This window comes from Lynx rufus, unplaced genomic scaffold (genome assembly GCF_022079265.1).
Source record: "Lynx rufus isolate CCGP_SWC_20201006 ecotype Redwood Valley unplaced genomic scaffold, mLynRuf1.p SCAF_26, whole genome shotgun sequence".
NCBI classification, from domain to species: Eukaryota; Metazoa; Chordata; class Mammalia; order Carnivora; family Felidae; genus Lynx; species Lynx rufus.
The window spans coordinates 7915671-7940891 of NW_025814841.1; the positions used below are offsets into that span (position 1 = coordinate 7915671).

A 25221-nucleotide genomic window follows, 5' to 3' on the forward strand; every position below is an offset into this window, starting at 1 on the left:
CTCTTAAAAACTGAGAACTGAGGCTTGATGAGGGGTGGGAGGGAGAGGAAGGTGGGTAAGGGGTATTGAGGACAGCACCTGTTGGGATGAGCACTGGGTGTTGTATGGAAACCAATTTGACAATAAATTTCAGGAAGGAAGGAAGGAAGGAAGGGAGGGAGGGAGGGAGGAAAAGAAAGAAAAAGAAGGAAGGAAGGAAGGAAGGAAGGAAGGAAGGAAGGAAGGAAGGAAGGAAAGGTAGGTTCTGGAACCATCACATCACTCCAAGTAGAATTAGAAACATTCAGAAATAAAATATCTTCTTCTGGCACCTTCTCCAGCTGTAGCAATTAATCTATTCTAAAGCCAGAGGTATTATGGAGACTTGTTAGATGAAATTCAGAATATATAAAGCATCAGCATTAACATCACTATAACACTAGTTTAAAATGTTTAATCAATTGAAATTTAACTTAGAACATATCTGAGGAGGAGGGCTATGAAATGCTGTACCTAACACCAGTCTGTTAGTAGATGTGCAAGAAGACTGTCAAAACTTAAAGGTTAAACCCAACAGAAAGCCTACAAACCTTTGGCGCAGAAAACAAATATATACTAACATCAACTATACCTCTGAGAAAAAGAAATGACTGATGAATAAAATCAAAAGAGAAGTGACTAATAAAAACACCCCTAACTTAAAAAGGCAACAATGCACTCCGGCCACGGGGCTGATAGGTCATGATCGTGGTTTTTTCTTCATTAAATAGTTACTAAGCAACTGTTATTTGTAAGCCACTACTGTTCTAGGTAAATAAATATTTCAGGAAGTAAAAGAGATGGTGATCCTCCTGGTGAATTCTATAGTTTACTGAAACTCAGAACAATCTAGTGTCTTTACTGTTAATCAAGAATGAAGGGGAACAAAGAGACTATGGGAAAGCAGAGGCATGTCTTTGCTCGGACAGGATGTAAGAAAGAAACTTTAGGAACAACCTGCTGCAAAAGATCATCAAAATTTGAACAGAAGACATTTTGGAGGGCTCTGGACTCAATGTGTTCTTATGTTATGAAGCAAACCCACATACACATGTACTCTAAGTATTTTAGGACACTAAATACTAAAGTGTATATTCTACAATTGGCTACAACAATGATTAATAACAAGTGTAATTTTGGCCTTAACAAGCCCATTCAGAAGTTACCTGGTGGTAAATCAGGATCTGTGGGAGCAGCCTGCTGAATTCTTCGGGGTTTTACTGATGATTTCGTGTTCTCAGTAGTACTACGGTTGGTAGAATTAGAACCACAGCTTTCATGGTCATCCTATTTTTAAGAAAAGTAAAGTATCAATCATCACTCAAGAATTAGGAGACATATTTCAGTTAAATATATAGCTTAGGGTTACTAAATTTGATTAGACTCTAATTTTCTTTTTTAGCTCTAAAAATCTGTATACCAAACAATTCTTATAATTTGCATTCTCAAACACTGTTTAAAAATAACGAGTAGTTTAAACCACAAATTCTTCCTTTCTTGAGTATCTAAACAAACCAATTGATAATGTCAAGAAATCCTTACATATGACTTTTGCAAAAAAAGACTATTAAACAAAGCTTTAAACACTTGCCATTTGAATACAAAATAAATGGAAAAGGTCTTAATTGTCTCCTGTTTGTTGTTTACATGGTAAGACCCCCAGTATTGTGTGTGTTAAGAATCCAAGCTGTCTTCTTAATCACCTTAATGATTAATCTTAATAATCCTTAGAATCCTTTGCATCCTATTATTTTTACTGAATTATTATTCTCATTAAACATAAGGCTTAATTGGGTTTTGATATGGATAGCCAAAAACTTCAACACAACACATTTTCAAAACATATTCCTTTATACAGTGCAAACAGTACACTTTTCTTACCTTGATTCAACAAGCTTATATAATGCTCTTATGTGCTAATTGTTGAATGTACAAAGCCAAATTAGATATAATACTAATTTTCACAGTCCACTAAAAACATATGTAGCTTGTTTTACAGAGTACTTTATTTTTAAGTTAGGAACAGAAAGAACTATTAAGAACTATTTGGAAGAACTAGAGAGGTCAGGCTTATAAAAGTATAGGAAAGTTTTAGGCTAAGATTGGAGGTTACATAGAGGCAAACCATTAGCAAAAGCAGCATATATGTATGTAGCATGTACAAGAAATAATGATTAGTCAAATAAAGCCAAAGTATACAATGTAAGGTGAAAGAACCACACCAGAAACTAAAGGCATGAACCAGTTCAGTAAAAGTGAGATAACATTAAGAACTATCAAGGTGCGGGGTGCCTGGGTGGCTTAGTCGGTTAAGTGCACACACTCTCGCTCTCTTGCTCTCTCTCAAATAAAAATAAACATTAAAAAAAATAAAAATTTAAAAAATTTAAGAGAACTATAAAAATGTTCTCAGTCTTCATTCTACTTGGCCATATTTCAAGATTTGGTAATTAGGATGCCAATAACCAATAAGAAAGGAGATTTAGTAGTTCTAGTAGAGGAACAAGAGTAGCAGCAGTAAATGAATAGTTCAAAAAGTGAGTAAGAATTTAAAGCGTAAATAATAAACACAGATTGCCCCTTCAAGAAGACAGGCAATATAGGAAGAAATAGATTGGGTAGTAATATGAGGTAAAAGCATCAGCCATCTTCTTATTCCCATTTTGGGGATAAAAGAGCACATTTTGGGGCACCTGGGTGGCTCAGTCGATTAAGCATTTGACTCTTGATTTTGGCTCAGGTCATGATCTCAGGGTTCGTGAGTTCAAGCCCCACGTTGGGCTCTGTACTGACAGTGCAGAGCCTGCTTGGGATTCTCTCTCTCTCTCCATCCCTCCCCCATTTGTGCATGCTCTCTATCAAAATAAAATAAACTTTAAAAATAAAAAAGAAAGCAATTTGCCTTACATACAAAGGCTAACTGATGGTGCACTGTGCCTCATCAATTTATTAATCAATAATAAAACTATTTGATAATACAAGAATGGTGAGGAATTCAGTTTTCTATTTTACATATTTGAAGAGAAAAATTCAAGAAAAGATGGAAAACCACTAAATTTACCAATCTAATAAGATACTAAAAGAAAATAACAATGATAAGACCTTTAGACAACAAAATTTTTATTCAATGCCACCCTAAGAGAACAATTATATAAGATGAATCTTTTATAAGACAACACAGCTTCAGATGCTAGTGATATATTAGCAAAAGAAAAAAAAATGTTTGAAACTTCAAGACAAGCAGACAGTAACAGATTTGCTATCTTAAAAAAAATTCACATGAATTTATGTCATTTTAAGTTAATGCAAAACAAACTTCACAGTGTTTCATTCTACAAAACAACTTCACTATTCAATCTTTATAATGACATCTTCTGTTATTTTGGTGGAATGTTATAGTCTCTAAATACTAAAGGACTACTACTATGAATAAAACCTTACTGTAATTACTTTTAGTTCAGCTTACATCCTTAAAAATGTCTGTAGTCATACACTTCTGCACAACGTTAACATTAAAACACACTATTAATTTTTGAAACATATGGTTGTCTCAAAAGCCCAGAAGTAAAACATGTTCATTAAAGAAATGTGAAAAAGTTCCAAGTGAACTGCCAAAACTAGCATAATTATGAAAATATTTAACACTGAAACCATCTGAAATCACATACTGTATATAGATTACAGTGATGTCATAATAAACATTCCAGCCAAAATGCACTAAAACTACTGCAGTCCAATAAATCTGGCATACATGAGATGACAAACATTTTAAAGAGAACAAGTTTTTATTTTTTAAAAGTGATTAGCAGCAAAAAAAGGGTAAAGTGCATAGACTAAATATAAGATTTCAAATAGTTAAAAAAAATAACAGTGAAGAAAGCTTCCCTACAAATTACACATTTTTATTATTCAAAAGAAAAAAAATAATTTGCTTAAACAAAATTTGTAATAATCCTGAAATTTTAGTCACTTTAAAAATGACCATTAATCATGGTACTTACAGGAATATATACTATAAAACAAACACTACCAAATGTGCAAATGCAAATCTTTCTTAATTATAGTTAGGAAATTAGGGTTGCATATATAATTAGAAAATAATCCTTTTCATAATTTCACCTAGTTTTCATTTCAATTACATCTTAATTGCATCAGTCACAGATCAGCTTCCATTCAAATCCTACCTCAGCCAAATTAAATAAAAAGCAAAACAAGAATTACAATATTTACTATTAAAATTAGAATTACTTCCATCATTATGAGCTCACTATCTGCTTCCAAATAGTATGCATCATTTTTTAACACATTTTACTTCACTGAAAGTCTCTAATTTCTAATAAAAGATACCCTGTTCTCAAAAATACAAACTAAAATGTTTTGAGGTCATTTTTAACCCCAAACACATTACAGTTATATCTCTTATTTAGGTTGCAATTTTCCCAAAATGTCTGGTAAGTACATTTCATGGTAAAAGAATGTTTTCTCTTGGGGACCACATAGCTATTTCTGAAAATACTGCCCTTTGCTCCTCATGAAACAAGCAAGAATGTCATTTCCTTACAAAAGTTCCTAACAGAGGGAAAATGTGGTGAACACCATATGTATGTAAATACATCCATTACCTTCATACTGACAGATGATAGGATCAGGTTGCATACTTTTCACCTTAGCCCTCATAAGGGTGAGTCAGTTAAAACTTGAAACCCATCAACTCCCAGATTCACAATGGTATGAATAAGATTGAGGATAGGACTTAAAACAGGTGGCTGAATCATTTCAACTCCTTGGTTAAAAATAGACCAAGAGACGGGGTGCCTTGGTGGCTCGTCGGTTAAGCATCCAACTTCAGCTCAGGTCATGATCTTACGGTTCATGAGTTCAAGCCCCGCATCGGACTGTGCTGACAGCTCGGAGCCTGGAGCCTGCTTCAGATTCTGTGTCTCCCTCTCTCTCTGCCCCTCCCCTGGCTCATGCTCTGTCTCTCAAAAATAAACATTAAAAAAATTTTAATAAAATAAAAATAGACAAAGAGGTTAAAATGCAACAAAGAATTGAAGGGAAAAAAACTGAAAGGCAGCATCAATAAGTGATGTGCTTTAAGCTCTTCAGCCTCATGGCATGCAGACAAGCAGAAAAGAATGAAGGCTTACCTGAATGCTCTGGTCACCAAAAAAGCCTGAATGAAATACAGTGAAGGGCCTTGCAAATGAACTGATACAGAGCTTGTAAGGACATGCACCTCTACCCTCTCCAGTAGCAAGTACAACAGCAATTGTCAGATGCAATAAAGAATCTCTAAGAGAAACCCTGAATTCCAGAGTCAGAGAGTCAAATAAAGTCACCAAAGAAGAGGTATATTTGGAGAACACAAGAGCAAGCCCGGGAAAACACATTCACTCACATTCATGGTCGAAATTAGAATCTCTGACTCACGTCTACCCTGACAGCAATATTAATCAACTTAATTTTAGTCACTAAAAAAAGTACCTTGCACATTTAAAAGAAGGAATGCGTATGCCCCCAATGTCGTCACACATCAACTGCAGCCCACAGAAGAGGCTGCTTACATCTTTTCTCCCATCAAGGGTGAGAACATGAGGTGAGGGTGGGCAAGAAGAGAATGCTGTTGATGCCCCCCCTTACATTATTTTACTTGATCCTCCCAGAAGGAAGAACAGCTAATCTGACAAGCCAAAGCCAAACATTCATTAAGCCACGTTTTAATAATGAAAGACATCACTGTACTAACTGTAAACACCTGTGTGGTGGGGCCTGTCTTCTATCTCTGAGATCCATGCTACTCAAGTAACAGGACCAAAGCCATTTATGCCAGATTAGCCTATCTCTCTCCTGCCTTCTTTTCAAACACACAGAGCCACCTGAACCAGAATACTTCCCCAGCCAGAAAACAAACTGTGCTGGTTAACAGCAACACATTTAAGGAAAATCTGTTGTATATTATTGCCTATGACATCCCCTTCACTCTTATCACTAGGCATATATAATTATTGCCAACCTCTCCTCTTTGTAGAGCACTGGATTGAAGTGGTTAGACCTACTCATATTCGAAAGGTGAAACAGGCAGAAATTAACGGAAGAAAGACCAAAGTATATATGGAGGCATTCTGGCATAAAGCACATTCTGCTATCTAATTTTTACCAGAATTCACTAGGGGGCTGGAGGAGACTAGGTGCTTGACTAGATTAATAAAACTGTGCTTTGTTTTCTTACAAAAAACTTCCTTCAGCAAGAAAGAACTGAGCAATGTGTATGTATGTGTTAGCCACTCTGAGAGAAAATATGTAGTATAAATAGATGGTACCCTTATCCAGGTACTTTACTTACCTACTTCAGGAACAATCCTTATATGCATAAAAAAATTAAAAGCAACGTACGTTAGTCAGCAATCATACGTCACAAAGAAACACTAACGACCTTTACTGAACACTTCGATGTGCCAGACCAGGCCTTAAATATTTTAAGAATGAAATTAGATCTTAAGAGGTCCCAAGGTCAAAAAGATAGGAAGTGACTGAGCTGGGATAAATACCCAGATCTGTCTGTCTGAAAAACTCCTCCTATGAGCTCTTTCCTGAACTTGAAACAAATACCAACAGCAGGGAGAAAGAGAAGGCAGAGAGGGAGGAAAAAGAGACAAATAGAAACTTTTTTTTAATTTATGACACTTCTAACATGTCACCTATTGCTAATGACATTACACTCATCTCTTTATCCTCTTAACAAAGCTATGAATTAGACACTGTTCTCCATGCAAAAGTATCCCCATTTAATATTTTTTTTCTTTTTTTTTTTTTAATTTTTTTTTCAACGTTTATTTATTTTTGGGACAGAGAGAGACACAGCATGAACGGGGGAGGGGCAGAGAGAGAGGGAGACACAGAATCGGAAACAGGCTCCAGGCTCTGAGCCGTCAGCCCAGAGCCTGACGCGGGGCTCGAACTCACGGACCATGAGATCGTGACCTGGCTGAAGTCGGACGCTTAACCGACTGCGCCACCCAGGCGCCCCAATATTTTTTTATATTCATATATTTATTTTTGAGAGAGAGAGAGAGAACAAGTTGGGGAGGGGCAGAAGAGAGAGACACAGAATGTGAAGCAGGCTCCAGACTCTGAGTTGTCAGCACAGAGCCCAATGCAGGACTCAAATCCACAACTGTGAAATCATAACCTGAGCCAAAGTCAGATGCTTAATGAACTGAGCCACCCAGGCACCCTAAAAGTATTCCCATTTAAAGATAAGGAAACTAAGACATAAAGAGATGGTTCAAAATCACACTATCACATCGCATAATCCTAACCACAGTTGCTCTACTTTCTCCCTATGAGAAAAGGCCAACTAACAGCACATATAGTAGGAGGAGGGATTGAGTACAGTGAGAAGGGATTGTGCACAATCCCTTTAGTCAAAAAAATGTTACAAAGGACTTGAGGTTTGAAAAGCCTGTCCTTAGGCTTGCAATCTGTATAGTCTGTTGCAACTAAATTCTACCACTGCCCGTTGAAAAATGAAAACAGCCACAGACAATATGTAAACAAATAAGACTGTCTCAAAAAACCTTTATTTACTAAAACAGGTGGTAGGCCCATGGGCCATAGTTTTATTACCTCTGCTTTAAAACGTTTGTCTTAATAAAAATGCACAAGATAAGCATTTATTCAACCTGAAATTGCATTATAACACAGTGTTTTCATCATGTAAGGCCAAAATCTCAGACCACAAAAAATAAATACAAATTTTGAGGGAATCTATAAAACAACTAGGGAAGAAAAAACACAGAATTTTTGCTTGTCAAAAGTACTGCCAAAAAGACAAGGCATTTCCACTGTTATCCCTTTGGCCAATTTTTGATGAAGAAGTAAATGTTTAAAAAGAGAAAGGAAAGAAAGCCAAATGGCAGTAAGAAAACTGGCTGAAGATTCTAGGAGCCCAAAAGAAAAAAAAAATAAACATTTCTGCAAGGAAATAATATATGTAACTACAGCATTATCAAAATAGCATATTCTAAACATATGCAAATGTAAAAGTTAAAATTTTGCCAACAAATAAGATATAAAAAGTAACCTGGAAAAAGATCTATAAGCATGGGGGCGGGGGGGGGGGGAGGGAAACATCTTCTAATCATATGTAATTCCAAAAAGGGAGAAATTCCCAGAATATTCTCATATTCTAATAATGAAAAAATGCATTTCAGATAAATTTTCAGGAAGCACAGAATGTTCCCAATAGTACCATGAGTACCTTCTCAATAGTACTACTAAATCCAATTGAGATTTTTAAAATTTTTAAAGTTTTTAAAGGAGTAACAAAGATTTTAAAGTGTTTAATTATATGCTATTACAACATTAACAAGTATAAAATTCACAAATTCTTAAGTATTCAGACTATAATGACTCATTTCACTTTAGCTATCAATGGGACACTTACTCCTAAAAAAGTGGTATAATATTAAGTATGCTGCTTAAAACAAAAGGAAAAACTCAAGAGCCATAATGTTTACCATACTCCTGTTTCATAAAGAAACACTTGTTTATTTTGTATTTGAAACCCCTCCACATCTACTCTATACCTGAGTGTCCATTTATACTCAGATACTTTAAACAGTGATTAAGTTATAAATACCTTTAACTGTTATGAGAAGAAGGTATTCTTTTCCATCCAAATATTATAATTTATATGTCTAATAAACATTTTTTCAGAGCCAATACTCTAACATTTTAAAGCTTGTCTCATTTGAAAAAGAATAATAATTTATTTCACAAAGGTGTATCCAATCTCTTACTGGCTTTTCTCTGATATATGACAATTTTCTGTTAATGTGAACTACTTAATAGAGAAACCTCAAAATAACATTTTCCCCTTCCATTACATTGCTATTTGCATTGTAAATATTAGAATAATTTTATTTAATACTCAATATTTCCTATTTTCCCTATAAAACAAATGCAGAGGCAAATACTAGTGTTACTAAATAAAATATTGAAGTTGAGAATGAGATCTAATTTACAAGGATCTAAATTACAAAGATCTAATTTGCATTTAGACAAATTGAGGCAAACAATAAAACCTACCAGGAGAGCTAAAGAGTACACTAATGTTCAGGTGTGAGCCTAGACTTCAGGAAGAGTTCAACAACTAACCGAACATTCAGGAGCACCTCTACGTATGCAGATGCACAAAACAAACATCAACACCAATGGAGAGTCTCTCCTTAAAATTATTCCATCTTTGAACAACGTGGGTAAATTTAATTCTCTACCAAAAAGATATCAAATCTGAATACTGTAGTATTTATAATCATCTCAAATTCTACAATTCTACAATTCTACAAATTCTGTAATTCTACAAATTCTACAAATTATAGAATTCTCAAATTCTACAATTCTAATAGATCATTGTAGAAGTTTGATAGAGACAGGGCGCCTAGGTGGCTCAGTTAGGTAAGTGTCTGACTTTGGCTCAGGTCATGATCTCATGGTTCGTGGGTTCAAACTCCATGTCAGGCTCTGTGCTGACAGCTCAGAGCCTGGAGCCTGCTTCAGATTCTGTCTCCCTCTCTCTCGCTCTCTGCCCCATCCCCGCTCATATTCTCTCTGTCTCTCAAAAATAAATGTAAAAAACACAAAACAAATTAAAAAAGAGTAAATGGTTGAGTAGATTAAGAGAGGGAAAGACTCCATTAAGTCTAGACATAAAACAAGAGTATGAAGATAGTAAAGTAGAATGGAGGTGGTAGAGGATCACATTCAGAATTCTCTGCACACTGCAGTACAGGAGATAAAAGTTGGTAAGTAGAAAAAGAAAGAGTCCTCAACTTCAGAGTATTATACATAAAGGAATGTATTTTAAAAGCAAACAGGTAAAAATAAATAAATAAATAAATAAATAAATAAATAAATAAATAAATAAATATAAAAGCAAACAGGTAAGTCTTATACTGTAAAATAATATTCTGAATAACTATTATGGGTACAAACAATGCAAGAAGCTTTATATTCATTCTTCACAATCATCACAAAAATCCTCTAAGATACTGTCATTTTCATTTAACAAATGACAAAAATAAAGTTCATACGGATAAATAGCTTATAAAAAGTGAAAATTTTTGACAAATATTAGAGAGTTTTTGTTAAAGTCTTGGAAAAGTTCAAAAAAGGAAGGAATTACTTTAAGCTATTTCTATTACTCTCACTAAAATCCTTTCATCTTCTTAGAGTTGGCCATTTTTCTCTCATCCCAACTCTTGCTATTCTCTTTTGAATAGAAAATAGAGCTACTACTAGAAAAGCCCTAGTCATAAGCAGGTAAGTAGGAGTTAACCCAAAGGTTAAATCTAGAAATCAGAATTGTTAAGCAAAGAAAGCAGCAAAGACTTTCTCAAACACAAGCTGAAAGAATTTGCATCAAGATGAAATGGACTACAAAAATATTCAAGGAAGTTCTTCAAACTTAAGTAAAATACTGCTACATGAAAAATTTGATCTACGTAAAGAAATGAAGAATGCCAGAAGTAACTAAATGGGTAAATACAACAGACACTTTGTTTTTTAATTTCTTAAAACACTGTTCAAAGCAATCATAATAATAACAGCATATCACTGATTTATAATATATATTGAAGAGTCATAACATTAGCACAAATGATGGCAAGGAATAAAGAGAAGCATACTGTTATAGGCATACTAAAGTAAAACACAATATTTACATTATCCATGAAGTGAAATATTATTAAAGTAGATAAATACGCATATTGGTAACCCTAAAACAGCCACTAAAAAAACGAAGAGATACAGCAAATAAACCAGTAATGAAGATAAAATGTAATGCTCAAATACACTCAGCTAATCCAACAAAGGCAGGAAAAGAAAAAAAGGAACAAGAATTAGCTAGAACAAATAGAAAACAAAAAGACTAGAGACCAATCTTACTAACAACTACATAAAATGTAAACAATCTAAAACACTCCAATGAATAGGCAGAAATTATCAGACTAGTAAAACCCAACTATAATCTGTCTATATTGCAATCTCAGTTCAGATGTAGACTCAGTAGTTTCTGATTACTAAATATCCCAAGTTTAAAAAAAAAAATCATGTGAAAATGAACAAGTTCAAGAAAAAAGAAAATTAGCAGTATGTAATCATCAGAAGGAAAATCAAAGAACCGTTGCATTTTATGAATCGAAAGGGAACCTATAGACTAGCTTGTGAACCAAACAGAAAAACTCGAAGCTGCAGTGTTCTTCATTATTGTTAATTCCAGACAATACACGGAGATGGCTTAAGGCTAAAAGGGAAAAGAGAACATGGAACCATCAGCAAGCTGAAAAGTACTAAACCAGCATTGTTTCCTGTCTGCAGCATTTTGACATATAAATTATAGTGTCCACAACATGGAATATTATAACTAAGGTTACAGTGGCACTTCTATTACAATCCCGTATATTCACATTCATTCATAACATTCTTAGAAAGTCCTTCATTGGGGCGCCTGGGTGGCGCAGTCGGTTAAGCGTCCGACTTCAGCCAGGTCACGATCTCGCGGTCCGTGAGTTCGAGCCCCGTGTCAGGCTCTGGGCTGATGGCTCAGAGCCTGGAGCCTGTTTCCGATTCTGTGTCTCCCTCTCTCTCTGCCCCTCCCCCGTTCATGCTCTGTCTCTGTCCCAAAAATAAATTAAAAAAATAAATAAATAAAGTCCTTCATTAAAATAAAAGACTTCATTACTTGTTTGAATTCAAATGTGACTTTTCTTCTTCCTAAGACAGAAGAGCTAGGAGAATAAAAATAGCATTTTCAGCTGAAAAGAGGAGAGAAGAGAGAAGAGAGAAGAGAGAAGAGAGAAGAGAGAGAAGGAAAGGAAAGGAAAAGAAAAAGAAAAGAAACTTCCCAAGGATAAAACACACACAACAGGATCCCTCAAAAACATCAAGCATGGCAAACAAGAATTAAAACTCCTTCATTAAATTATATAAAAAACTTTTTATTTAACCAAAACCCACTTTATGCCAAGTTCAGTTTTCATATAGCATATATTTTAAGCTTATACATGACATAATAAAAAGATTCTAGTATATGCAATTTTTTTAGCAAGCACAAAGCAGTTTTTTAAAGCAAAAGTACACTCCCAAGGTGGGAGAGCAGGCAGGTTCTACAAGATGGAACTGGCCCCTAGGTTGCTTTGGGATTGGATATTACTGGGTCTCTCTGGGCTGGAAGGAACTGTGACATACAGTGGGGTGGTCTCTAATGCAAGCTGCTTCCAATCATTTGGGGGGACTCCTTCCACAGGTTGGGAGGGGGCTTTTTTGACCCTATGAAGTTTCTACCGGGACTATCAGGGCAGCCTTTCTCCATGACAAGTTGGAGGCAAGGGTGCGGGGGGTTAACAGCAGTGCAAATGCATGATTACCCAGGGACAGAGGTGGAAGGGGAAGAGTGTAGGCTCTGCACTTGCGGCTCTTAGTCTGTCAGCCCCAAGGTCTGGGAAGTCTCAAGGTCAGGATGTTGTGCCCCTGGGCTTTTGATGTGTAAGCTATTTATCACCATCTTTGCCTCCAGCTCTTGTCTCTATCATTCCCCTTTAAGGATTCAGGACTCTGGCTTGGAGGCAATTCCTTCCACTGCTGGTATCTAGCATGTCCTAACATGTCCTCCTCCCCCACCCCCCTACCCCTGCTCAAGAAATAGGGACCCAAATCACTGGCAAAGAGGGCAATGACCACTCTGGCTGCTTCAAGCTGAAGCAGGGCATCACGGAGTTTGGGTTCACTATTCTTGCTGTCTGTCAGGTAGGAAGAATTTCCAGGTACGATATCCATTCACGAGTCTCATGTAGATGAAGGTGTCCTGAGTACAGTCTGATGGCCTTGGTGTAGTTCCAGTTAAGAGTTTTATTGCTTCTAATCTGCCACATCCATCTTTACTGATGACTCCAGTCCATGGATGGTTACTTGTTGCAGTGGGGCCAAATGGAGTAGAGGACCCCTTCAGTCCATCACCATGTGTGGGGTAGCAGTTTCTGAACTGGGTGTCCTTTTACCTCAAGGGCAGTTAGCCACGCAGTGTCCTGTCTGCTGACATTTAGGACATTGGGGGTAGTGGGGGGGACTCTTACTCGGATATTTTCATGCCCAGTCCTCCTGCAGATCAGGCATTTTCCTGATTCCTTTTTTAGGATGCAGTTGGGCATTTTTGAAGCAGGTTTGGCCCTATAGGGCCGCTAGCAATTAGGCCTGACTGCCATATTTCCTTTTCTCTTTCTTCCAAGCCTTAGCCTCTTCCTCTTGGTCCCTGTTGTATAAGACATTAGATGATGCTGAAAGAAGTTTTTTAACACTGGGGCCCAGGTTCTCTTACCAGTTTTGGCAGATTCCGCCTGATATTTGGCAGACTAAGAGAAGAATTTGCCTTTTAGAATGACCGTTCCCTCAAAAGACTGTAGATCACGGTTAATATATTTAGTCACAGCCTCAGAGTCTTTCTAGAAAGGCAGTAGAATTTTCATTTGGCTCCTGGGTGACTATAGCCACCTTAGAGTAGCTGATAGCTTTTTGTCCACTGGCTTTTAACCCTGACTTAACACAGATGAGAAATTGATCCCACTCCCATCTTTCTGAAGGTTGGTCATAATCGCATCCTGGATCCACAGGCAGGGACAGCAGTCTCTCCTACTGGGTATCTGGTATCAGAGAGGTGAAGACTGTTAGCATACACCCTGGCTTCCTTAAGAACCATTCCCTTTTGGGTCACTGAAAGAGCCTGTCCTAAGATGATCATCATTAAAGAACTAGATCATTATAACATTATCTTCCAAACAGAGGAAGGGATAGATGTGTTATAAAAAGTCATGAAGAGAGGAGGGAGAGTTAAGATGGCAGAGAAGTAAGAGAACCAGAATTTCCCTTGTCCCACAAACACAGTAGTATTGAGGTCAGAACACTTGGAATTTCAGGAATCCAGGCTACTGAGTGACAGAAACATCTCCACCAATGTACGGAGACAGCTTGGGGGACAGAGATGCATGTTTGCAAATTGAGACAGATAAAATGGGCAGCGTAGGCACAGAAAGAGGGAACACCTCTGGTCAAGAGACAAAAGGAAGAGAAAGAGAGGCTGTGGAAGTGTGGGATTGTATTTGGACAAGAGAAAAACCTGTCCAGACCACAACCAGGGATCGAAAAATCCAGAGAGCCAGTTTCTACCTTCCAAACAGACTTAGGAGTCAAGATCAGAGTTCTCAGGGCTGTGCAACTTTATCCGGACTGAACCCGCAGCTGTGTGTGTGCGCCCGGCAGGGAAGGGAGCAATCTGGGGGGGTGCACTGGGAGACAGGAGTCCCTCCCTTGAGTCTATGGGAAGAGGGTAAGACATCAGGTTTTGAATTCCAGCTGAGCGCCTAGGAGAGGGGGGAGACTGTGGAGCAGGACAAGCTGGCCCACCCGCGCTGCTCTGTGAAAACTGCCTGAACAGCATGGTTTGAGACACCCAGTCTGGGAGGAGAGATTAGGGTGTTGCTATTTTTCTCCCCATCACCAACACAATGGGGCTTCAGAGAACAGGTCAGCGACTCCCAGTGGAACTAGGACCCACTTACACCAAACCCCGCCCCTCTGTGCCTGTTAGCTGCGTATCTACTGGAGACTGACCCTAACCAAACTAGAAGGCCTCTCCTGCAGACCAACACAGCCACCAGTTCCAACGTACCAACAGACAACTGTCCTATGGTTTTGCATTTTCTGATTTGATTTTTGGTCAATTCTTATTATATATATGTATACTTTTCTTCTTTCTCTATTCTGTTTGTTTAATCAGGCATTTTGACTATTCTTTTTACACTTTTCTATATCTCCTCCTCTTTATTTTCATCTCTCTCTCTCTCTCTCTCTCTCTCTCTCTCTGGATTGACACTTACAGTTTCTTTGATTCTCTTCCTGGTCCTTTTTTTCTGCCCCTGTCATTTCTCTTTGTATGGGATATGCTTCTTCTTCCACTCTCCCCCTTTTCCAATTTTACCAGAGTTACTTCAACGAACAAATTAAAGCATACACAATGAAAGGTCCAAATCACCAACCACTACAAGTAGGAAGATAAAGCAACCAGAGTCACAACAACAAAGTGCAAGCGACACACTGCAAAAACATTTCCTGAAGTGACAGGCCCTGGGCAGAAAAGTACTCACAGGTGCAAGGCACATAACAAGCTATTAAAACACATAAAAGACAGAAAATTAGCCAAAATGATGAAATGGAAGAATTTTCCTCAAAAAAAATTCCAAGAAGAAATGACAGCCAGAGAATTTCTCAAGAGGGATATAAACAATATATTTGAATATGAATTTAGAGTAACAGTCATGAGACTAATAGCTGGGCTTGAAAAAATCATAGAAGACAAGAGAATCTATTGCTCCAGAGATCAAGGACCTAAGAAACAGTCATGAGGAATTAATAAATGTTATAAATGAATTAAAAAAAAAAAAAAAGAGATGCAGTGACGGCAAGGATGGAAGAACTAGAGGGGAAAATAGGTGAAATGGAAGATAAAATTATGGAAAATTATGAAGCTGAGAAACAGAGGGATAGGAAATTACTAGATCATGAAGGGAGAATTAGAGACCTAAGTGATTCAATGAATGCGTTAATATCCGTATCATAGAGGTTCCACAAGAAGGAGACAGAGAGAAAGGGACAGAATGTTTATTTGAACAAGTTATTTCTGTGAACTTCCCTAATCTGGGGAAGGAAACAGATCCAAGTACAGGAGGCACAGAGAACTCCCTTCAAAAAAATCAATGAAAACAGATCAACACCATGACCTATCATAGTGAAACTGGCAAAATACAAAGATAGAGACTTCTGAAAGCAGCTAGGGACAAACGGGCCTTAACCTACAAGGGTAGACACATAAGGGTATTAGCAGACCTCAATTCTGAAACTTGGCAGGCCAGAAGGGAGTGGCATGAAATATTCAATGTGCTGAATAGGAAAAATATGCAGCCAAGAATCCTTTATCCAGCAAGGCTGTCATTCAGAACAGAGAGAGAGATAAAAGACTTCCCAGACAAAACAATAACAAAAACAAAAACATAAACTAAGGAGTTCATGACCACTAAACTGCCCTGCAGGAGATCCTAAGGGGGACTCCGTGAGTGAAAAGCAGCAAAGACTACAAAGGACTAGAGACATCACCACAAGTATGAAACCTACAAAGAACACAATGACATTAAATCTGTATCTTCCAATAATCACTCTGAATGTAAATGGACTAAATGCCCCGATCAAAAGACACAGGGTGTCAGAATGGATTAAAAAAAAAAAAAAAATCCATGTATATGCTGCCTACCAGAGACTCATTTTAGACCTGAGGACACCTGTAGATTCAAAGTGAGGGGATGAAGAAACATCTACCATGCTACTGGATATCAAAAGAAAGCTGGAGTAGTCATACTTGTATCAGGCGAAGTAGATTTTAAACCAAAGTCTATAACAAGATATAAAAAGGGGCATTATATCGTAATTAAGGAGTGTAACCATCAAGAAGAGCTAACAACTGTAAATGTTTTTACCCCCAATGTGCAAGAACCCAAATATGTAAACTAATCACAAACATAAGTAAACTTATTGATAATACTGAAATTGTAGGTGACGTTAATACTCCACTTACAACAATGGACAGATCATCTAGGCAGAAAAATCAGTAAGAATACATCGGCCTTGAATGATACACTGGACCAGTCGGACTTAACAGATATATTCAGAATATATCATCCAAAAGCATCAGATTACACACTCTTCTCGAGTGTACATGGAACATTCTCCAAAACAGATCACATGCTGGGTCACAAATCAGCCCTCAAACATAAAAGGATTGAGATCACACCATGCATATTTTCAGATCACAACATTATGAAACTTGAAATCAACCACACGAAAAAATTTGGAAAGCGTCCAAATACATGGAGGTTAAAGAACATCCAACTAAAGAATAATGGGTCAACCAGGAAATTAAAAAATTTAAAAATATACGGAAGCAAATGAAAATGAAAACACAACAGTCCAAACCCTTTGGGATGCAGCAAAGGCAGTCCTAAGAAGAGGAAAATACATTGCAATCCAGGGCTACCTCAAGAAGCAAGAAAGATCCCAAATACAGACCCTAACCTTACGCCTAAAGGAACTAGAAACGGAGAAGCAAAGAAACCCTAAGCCAGCAGAAAAGAAGAAATAATAAAGATCAGAGCAGAAATAAGTAATATAGAATCAAAAACAAATAGAACAGATGAATCCAAGAGCTGGTTTTTTGAAAGAATAAAGTAATAAACCCCTACTGATACTTCTCAAAAAGACAAAAGACCCACAAAGATAAAATCACGTATGAAAGAGGACAGATCACAACCAATACCACAAAAATACAAACAATTATTAGAGAGTACTATGAAAAATTATATGCCAAACTAGACAATCTGGAAGAAATGGACAAATTCCTAGACACCCACACACTACCAAAACTCAAACGGGAAGAAACAGAAAATTTGAACAGACTCATAACCAGCAAAGAAATTTAATCGGTTATCAAAACTCTCCCAACATCAGGGCGCCTGGGTGGCTCAGTCAGTTGAGCATCCGACTTTGGCTAGGGTCATGATCTCGTGATTTGTGAATTTGAGCCCCGCGTGGGGCTCTGTGCTGGACAGCTCAGAGCCTGGAGCCCCCATCGGATTCTGTGTCTCCATCTCTCTGCTCCTCCCCTGCTCACAATCTGTCTCTCTCTCTCAAAAAAAAAAATAAGCTGAAAAAAACTTTTGAAAACAAAATTGGAAAAAAAAAAAAAAAAACCTCTCCCAACAAATAGGAGTCCTGGGCCAGATGGCTTCCCAGGGGAATTCTACCAGACATTTAAAATAGAGTTACTGGGGCGCCTGGGTGGCGCAGTCGGTTAAGCGTCCGACTTCAGCTCAGGTCACGATCTCGCGGTCTGCAGGTTCGAGCCCCGCGTCGGGCTCTGGGCTGATGGCTCAGAGCCTGGAGCCTGCTTCTGATTCTGTGTCTCCCTCTCTCTCTGCCCCTCCCCCGTTCATGCTCTGTCTCTCTCTGTCTCAAAAATAAATAAATGTTAAAAAAAAAAATTAAAACAGAGTTACTATCTATTCTTCTCAAGCTGTTCCAAAAAACAGAAATGGAAGGAAAGTTTCTAGACTCAATCTATGAAGCCAGGATTACCTTGATTCCCAAACCAGAGACCCCACTAAAAAGGAGAATTACGGGCCAATATCTCTGAAGAACATGGATGCAAAAATTCTCAACAAGATACTAGCAAATCAAATTCAACAGCATATAAAAAGAATTATTCACCCAAAAAACAAACAATCCAGTGAAGAAATGGGCAGAAGGCATGAATAGACATTTTTCCAAAGAAGACATCCAGTTGGCCAACAGACACATGAAACAGTGTTCAACATCACTCATCGTCATGGAAATACAAATCAAAACCAGACTGAGATACCACCTCACACTGGTCAGAGGGGCTAAAATGAACAAATCAGGAGACTATAGATGCTGGAGAGTATGTGGAAAAACAGGAACCCTCTTGCACTGTTGGTGGGAATGCAAACTGGTGCAGCTGCTCTGGAAAACAGTGTGGAGGTTCCTTCCTCAAGAAATTTAAAATACATCTACCCTATGACCCAGCAATAGCACTGCTAGGAATTTACCCAAGAGATACAGGAGTGTTGATGCATAGGGGCACTTGTACCCCAATGTTTATAGCAGCACTTTCAACAATAGCCAAACTATGGAAAGAGCCTAAATGTCCATCAACTGACGAATGGATAAAGAAGATGTGATTTTTATATACAATGGAATACTACTTGGCAATGAGAAAATGAAATCTGGCCATTTGCAGCAACGTGGATGGAAATGGAGGGTATTATGCTAAGTGAAATAAGTCAGAGAAAGACAGATATCATATGTTTTCACTCATATGTGGATCTTGAGAAACTTAACACAGACCATGCGGGAGGGGAAGGGGTAAGAAAAGTTACAAACAGGGAGGGAGGCAAACCATAAGAGACTCTTAAATATAGAGAACTGAGGGTTGATGGGGGGGGGGGGGGAAAGTGGGTGATGGACATTGAGGAGGGCATTTGTTGGGATACACACTAGGTGTTGTATGGAAACCAATTTGACAATAAATTATAGAAAGGAAAGAAAGTATTCACCATGATCAAGTGGGATTCATTCCTGGGCTGCAGGGCTGGTTCAATATTCATAAATCAATCAACATCATACATCACGTTAATAGAAGAAAGGATAAGAACCATATGATCCTGTCAATAGATGCAGAAAAAGCTTTTGACGAAATACAGCATCCTTTCTTAATAAAAATCCTTAAGAAAGTCAGGATGCAAATACTCACTGTGAAAACTAAATTACCACTTAAGATTTGAAATAATATGGAAAATGCTTATGTGTTCATTAGAAAGTAGAAGAAAAAATTGTATACATTAGTAAGAGCTGTATTACCTTTTGTTAATGCAAGAAAAGGGCTCGTTTAATCCATGTTTAAAAGGACTCTTTAATATTTTACCACAATTTTTAAAATTTTTAAATATATATCAAATACATATCAAAAGGAAGAAAATGGATTATCTTTCAATTGTGATGTTATATGTAAGATGTTTTTGCTACTTTTCTTCAATTTGCAAATTTCCATTAAAAATATGTAAGCTTTGTAACTGGTAAAAAATAAAATAATCTTTTTTAAATAAAAAATTAAAATAATCTGGAGAGTGATTTATGATTTATTCTATTTTTTCTTACTATAGCTATACAAAGTAGATTACAGGTATTCTCTCCCCCAATAAGTGAAAATAAAATCAAATTCTATTTGCATATCCAAAGTCATATGTCCAGTATGTGGAAAGAAATAAACCATACTCATTGCCCTTGAAGTTTTCCAATTTAGGCAGAGAGATATTCATAAAAAAAAAAAAAAAAAAAAAAAAAAAAAAACCAATTAGAAGATAAAGTTCAATCATTATCAGCAAGAAAGTAGTAGCAAATTAAAGCTAGAATATGTTTTTTTATAATAATACCATCATAAGGAATTACACTAGATAGGCAGAACAAAAATGTTTTAAATGATGATGTCAAGCTAAACAGCTTATCCACATGTCAAAACAGAGCTTCAATAGAATTTAAGAACACAAATCATTTTTAACTAAGTAAATTAAACATTTAAAACATCTACTGCTTTACAAATGATGGGCTTTTTTATTATATTGTTATAGCTACATAAAAATATCAACACAATACTTCAGTTTGGAAAAATGTCAAACTCTATACATAAACTGTAATATCTAATTTTGCATATCTTGGGAGATTTTTATTACTGCCAATTGCAAACAATAATAAAGCAAGTGAAATTAAATACAATATTCTCTTTTTGCCTTTTCATGTAATACAAGTAAAATTCAATGTTGTCAGAGAGAATAACACACAACTATTATATACAATTCCTGATCATCTATGTGCCAATCGAAGAGAATAGCAGTGTTGAAACGCAATGGAAAACTAAGAAGAATTTGTATTTAATTTTTGATTACGTTAATTGAAATTTTTTTGTAGATTTGCCTCTATTAAATTTTCTTATGCTAATATTAAAATTAGTCAAAGTTCTCTAGAGAATATAGGAAAGCCAAGGGCAAAACATAAATTTTGTGAAATTCACCAATCAAGTAAATTACATAAATAGTGAGGAATTGAATTTTCCAATGGATTTTTACATGAGCAAAAGACAGTTTAAGATACCGCTTATACTAAACTTAAAGGTATTCTAACTTGCCAATATATTAATAGGAATAGAGCATCTGGACTTATTATTAATAAGACAACAAAAATGGTACTCAAATCTTTCTCATCTACTACCCATGTGCATAAATAAATTGCTTATTAGACTTCTTTAGAGGCTACCATAATAAATAATACAGTGTCAGTATGGCGAGCTACAAATGATTTAGAGAAACTGAAATAGGAGAGAAGAGAAGTGATCCAGGAGGAAAGGCTAAAAGGATTGAGAAGAACTGTAGAAGCAACAGGAGAGTAGCCATTAATAAATTTTAAGCACAAGAATTAAGCAATCCAGCCAACAATTTAGGAATATCATTCCTAGAGGCAGTGTGAAAAATGATGCCTAAATATTCAAGAGATAGTATGGGCACCTGGGTGGCTCAATCGGATAAGTGTCCAACTTCGGCTCAGGTCATGATCTCGCAGTTTGTGAGTTCAAGCCCCATGTCAGGCTGACAGCTCAGAGCCTGAAGTCTCCTTCAGATTCTATGTCTCCCTCTCTCTCTGCCCATCTCCTGCTCCCTCTCTCTCGCTTTCTCCCAAAAATTAATAAGCATTAAATTTTTTTTTTAAAAAGAGAGATAGTACAGCAGTAGAATCCAGAGATTGATGAATAATTGAGTAACAGCAATGCAGAAAATTAAGGATGGCCTCGGGGTTTCTGGTTTTGATTGAAGGCAATTAATAGAACTGTTCACTCAAATAGGAAAAATATATAAGGAGAAAAAGGATTTGAGGTTTAAGATTAATTCAATTTGGAATATTCTATAGGACATACAAGCAAAGATCCGTTTTGCTCTTGGTGTTAGAACTCAGAAAGTAAGACTGGACTCTCAGAATTGTATAAACTAAGCACATATAATAACTAAATCTACAGGGAATAAAATTATCCAAGGACAGAAGAGGATTAAAATATTGAACATGTAGGAAACTCCAACTTAAATTTTGGAATGGGTGGCAGAAGTCACAAGACAAGCCAGAGAAAGGGTGTAAGAGAGACAGGGAAAGAATCAGAGGAACCACCAAAGTGAAGTTTTCAGAAACAGATCAAAAGTATCAACTATCCCAGTTGAATGAGGATTAAAAAGTAAATGAAAAATGTCGACTGGATTTTGCAACAGTCATGGACTACTGACCACTGCTGAAGTGTTTACAATGGCATCATGGAGGCATATTCAGTAAAGTGTAAATATTAACTTCTAAATTTAAAAAAGGGTAGAAAGATTGATCCAGATTAGAAGTGGATAAAACCTTCTCTACTTATAGATGACAGGATTGTCTAAGAAATCATTACAAATCCAGAAATAAACTCTATAGACAATTCTATAGATTTTCAGTAAGGGTTATAAGAGCATTCAATGGGCAAGGAATGGACCCTTCAACAAATGATCAGATAACTAGATAACCATACACAAAAAAATAAAGTTGGACCTTTATACAAAATTTAACTCAATATGGATTGACAATTGAAATATAAGAACTAAAAATTTAAATCTCTTAAAACATAGGGGGAGATTTTCATGACCTTAGATACAGCAATGGATTCTTAGATAGGACATCAAAATCATTAGCAACAAAAGCAAAAAATGGTTATATCAGACTTTATCGAAATTAAAAACTCTTGTGCAAAGGAAATTATCAAACAACCTACACAATGGGAGAAAATACTTGCAAATCATATCTACTAAGGCCCTAGTATCCAGAATATATAAAGAATTCAAAACTCAACAACAAATGACAACCCAATTTAAAACCAGCCAAGAGCAAATAAAAGATGTTCAACATTGTTATCACATTGGTAAAAAGAAAAAGAAAAATCCTGACTGAATGGAAATAAAGGGAAGACATGTATGCTCTGAATTATAGAAATTCTCTAGATCTCAGGAAAGTTCTACTAGGGGGAGTAGACACTGGTATAGAATCCAGGAAAGATTTACTATTCTACACTGAAAAAAATAATTCTGAAGCCTTTTGTCATAAGCAGACATTCAAATTAAAACAGCTGTGTCCTATCTTTGATTTTATTTTTTCATATGTATTTTGAATGAGAGAGCGCACGCACGCACATGCATAAGCAGGGGGGTAGGAGTAAGAGGGAGTCAGAGAATCCCAAGCAGGCTCTGTGCTGTCAGCACAGAGTCTGATGCAGGGCTCAATCCCACAACTGTGAGATCACAACCTGAGCCAATACCCAGAGTTGAACATTTAATTAACTACGTCACCCAGGCACCCCCCCCATCTTTGATATTAGTTTGATCTGACACAGACCTTCTAAAAAACAAAATAAACCTAAAAGATGAAACTATAAAAAGTGCTGAAGCAACACTACACAAAACGTCACAGTTAAGAGTAACAACATATCATGGCTCAATCAGGCCACCAAAATTAGACCATCAGGACTCATTTTTTTTCTTAGTAATACTTCAAATCAAATCAATCCTGGATGTGCTCAACATTTGGGTCCCAAGAATTAAACTAAATCCTACTTTCAACCTATGCAAATGCAAGTATGGTACAGAAAGGTAAAACAAACCTATTGCATTACCAAACTTTTCCAAACTTAAAAAATTGAATTTTTTCAGTAAGGCTATAGATGGTAATTTAGGACAGGAGTTTTCATCACTCAATGACTGCTGAATATCTGAGAAAAATCTTAGAGGAAATTAATTTGTTGCTTAAAAGACTCAGAAGATATTGTAACCACATACGTAGGAATTAGAATAGGAAATTACACAAGTTTAATATACTGTACAGCAAATCTAAAAGCCCAAATATTAATGAACCAAAATTTGATTTAAAATAAACTGATTACTGGCTTTTGATCTAAACATGTGTTTAAGGAAAGTGTACTTATGGGAATCAGAAAACAATTTCTGAGTTACAATGGCAAACATGAAAATATTTTCACTTTAGTTCACATTCTAGCAGAACCTGCAGGTACATGAAATAATAGTACCTACGTTTTTCAAAAGACGTGACAGATGATTCTGCAAACTTAAAGGATGACATCAACCATTAGAAAGCATTATGCCTATAATTAAGTAACAAAACCTGCTGAGATGATTTTCAAGCAAATTAAGCCAACAAAGAAAAGCATTGAGAGTGTATATAAGGGACAGTGAAATCAGATGGCAGAGTAGAAGATACCAGCACCAACATTCAACCCCCCATAAAAACAACAATTAAACGACAGCTATACACAAATGAAAACATCCCTGGAAGGGCACCAGAGTCCAATTAAGAACCTAGAGCAACACAGTGGAGAAAGAGAGAAAGAGAGAGAAAGAGAAACAGAGAGAAAGAAAGAACGAAAGAAAGAGCGAGAAGAAGAAAGAGAGAAAGAGACAGAGAGACAGAAGGAAGAATCTAGAAAAAGAAATCACCAGGGGGATCAGCTTAGAGATGTCTGCAGAGAGCTGACAAAGAAGGGCAGCTGTTTTCAGTATCAGCCACAATATGGATCCCATCATCTTTTGCAACTGAAGACCTCAAGGGCCCTCAGGACAGCCATAGACTCCCCCCAGTTTTTGCAGTTGAGGGCTCCACATATTATTTTTTGGAGGACTCCAGCACCCTGCTCCATAGGACATGGGCAAGCTTTTGTCACACGACCAACTGCTGTCACCACCACAAACCCCTGGGAGAAGACACAGCTGCACTGCTCCCCGATGGAGCTGCTACTGTGCGGCTCCAGAACCAGGGCTGCAACTGTACCCCCAAAACTCAAGGAAACCTCAGACTCCATAGCCACATCTGCTCCATGTAGGTCTACACATCTCACCCTGGCTCCATGCATGATGTCACTCAAGACCCTGGCAACACAGCTGTTCCAAGTATACCCCTATCTCAGGTACTAGAAAGAGCCAGCACCCCTGCAGGCCAGCCAGCACCTAGGACCCTAAAGCCAGCATCTTTCCTAACAAACCTGTGAAGACCTCAGCTCCACAACACTCACTGCATGCCCACATCTCGAATTTCAAAGCCACCACCAATGCAAGCCACCCAAAGACCTGGACTCCATCATCTCCGTGGTTCCCCCACAGGCACCTTTCCATCAGATGTTGATTCAAAGGCACACGCTAATCAGGCCTGGTGCCAAATCGTATACTTTCAACCATGACAAGCCCCATCAGAGAAGAGGTATCAGAGTTCCCTAGGAGCATTTGCCTCTGAACACCCCAACGCCCTTGCCATGGCTGTTGACACCACAGCAATACGCCATTGAGGCCTCCTGCAACCTTTACTGATGCTGACCTCAGCTGATTGAGCTGCACAGACTATAAAACTAGGCCTGCCACAGACCAAAACTACCTCATTTCAGCCAGCCAGAGCCCTTGT

At 37.2% G+C, this 25221-nt stretch overlaps 1 protein-coding gene across 2 annotated transcripts in view; it reads right to left on the bottom strand.

Moving 5' to 3' along the window:
* VPS13B (vacuolar protein sorting 13 homolog B) overlaps positions 1–25221 on the bottom strand; it is an 806197-nt gene that overhangs the window by 736889 nt on the left and 44087 nt on the right. For both annotated transcript variants that reach the window (XM_047088880.1, XM_047088879.1), the window contains exon 4: positions 1185–1305. In XM_047088880.1, the coding sequence (XP_046944836.1) occupies positions 1185–1305 (121 nt within the window). The remainder of the gene's footprint in view (positions 1–1184; positions 1306–25221) is intronic.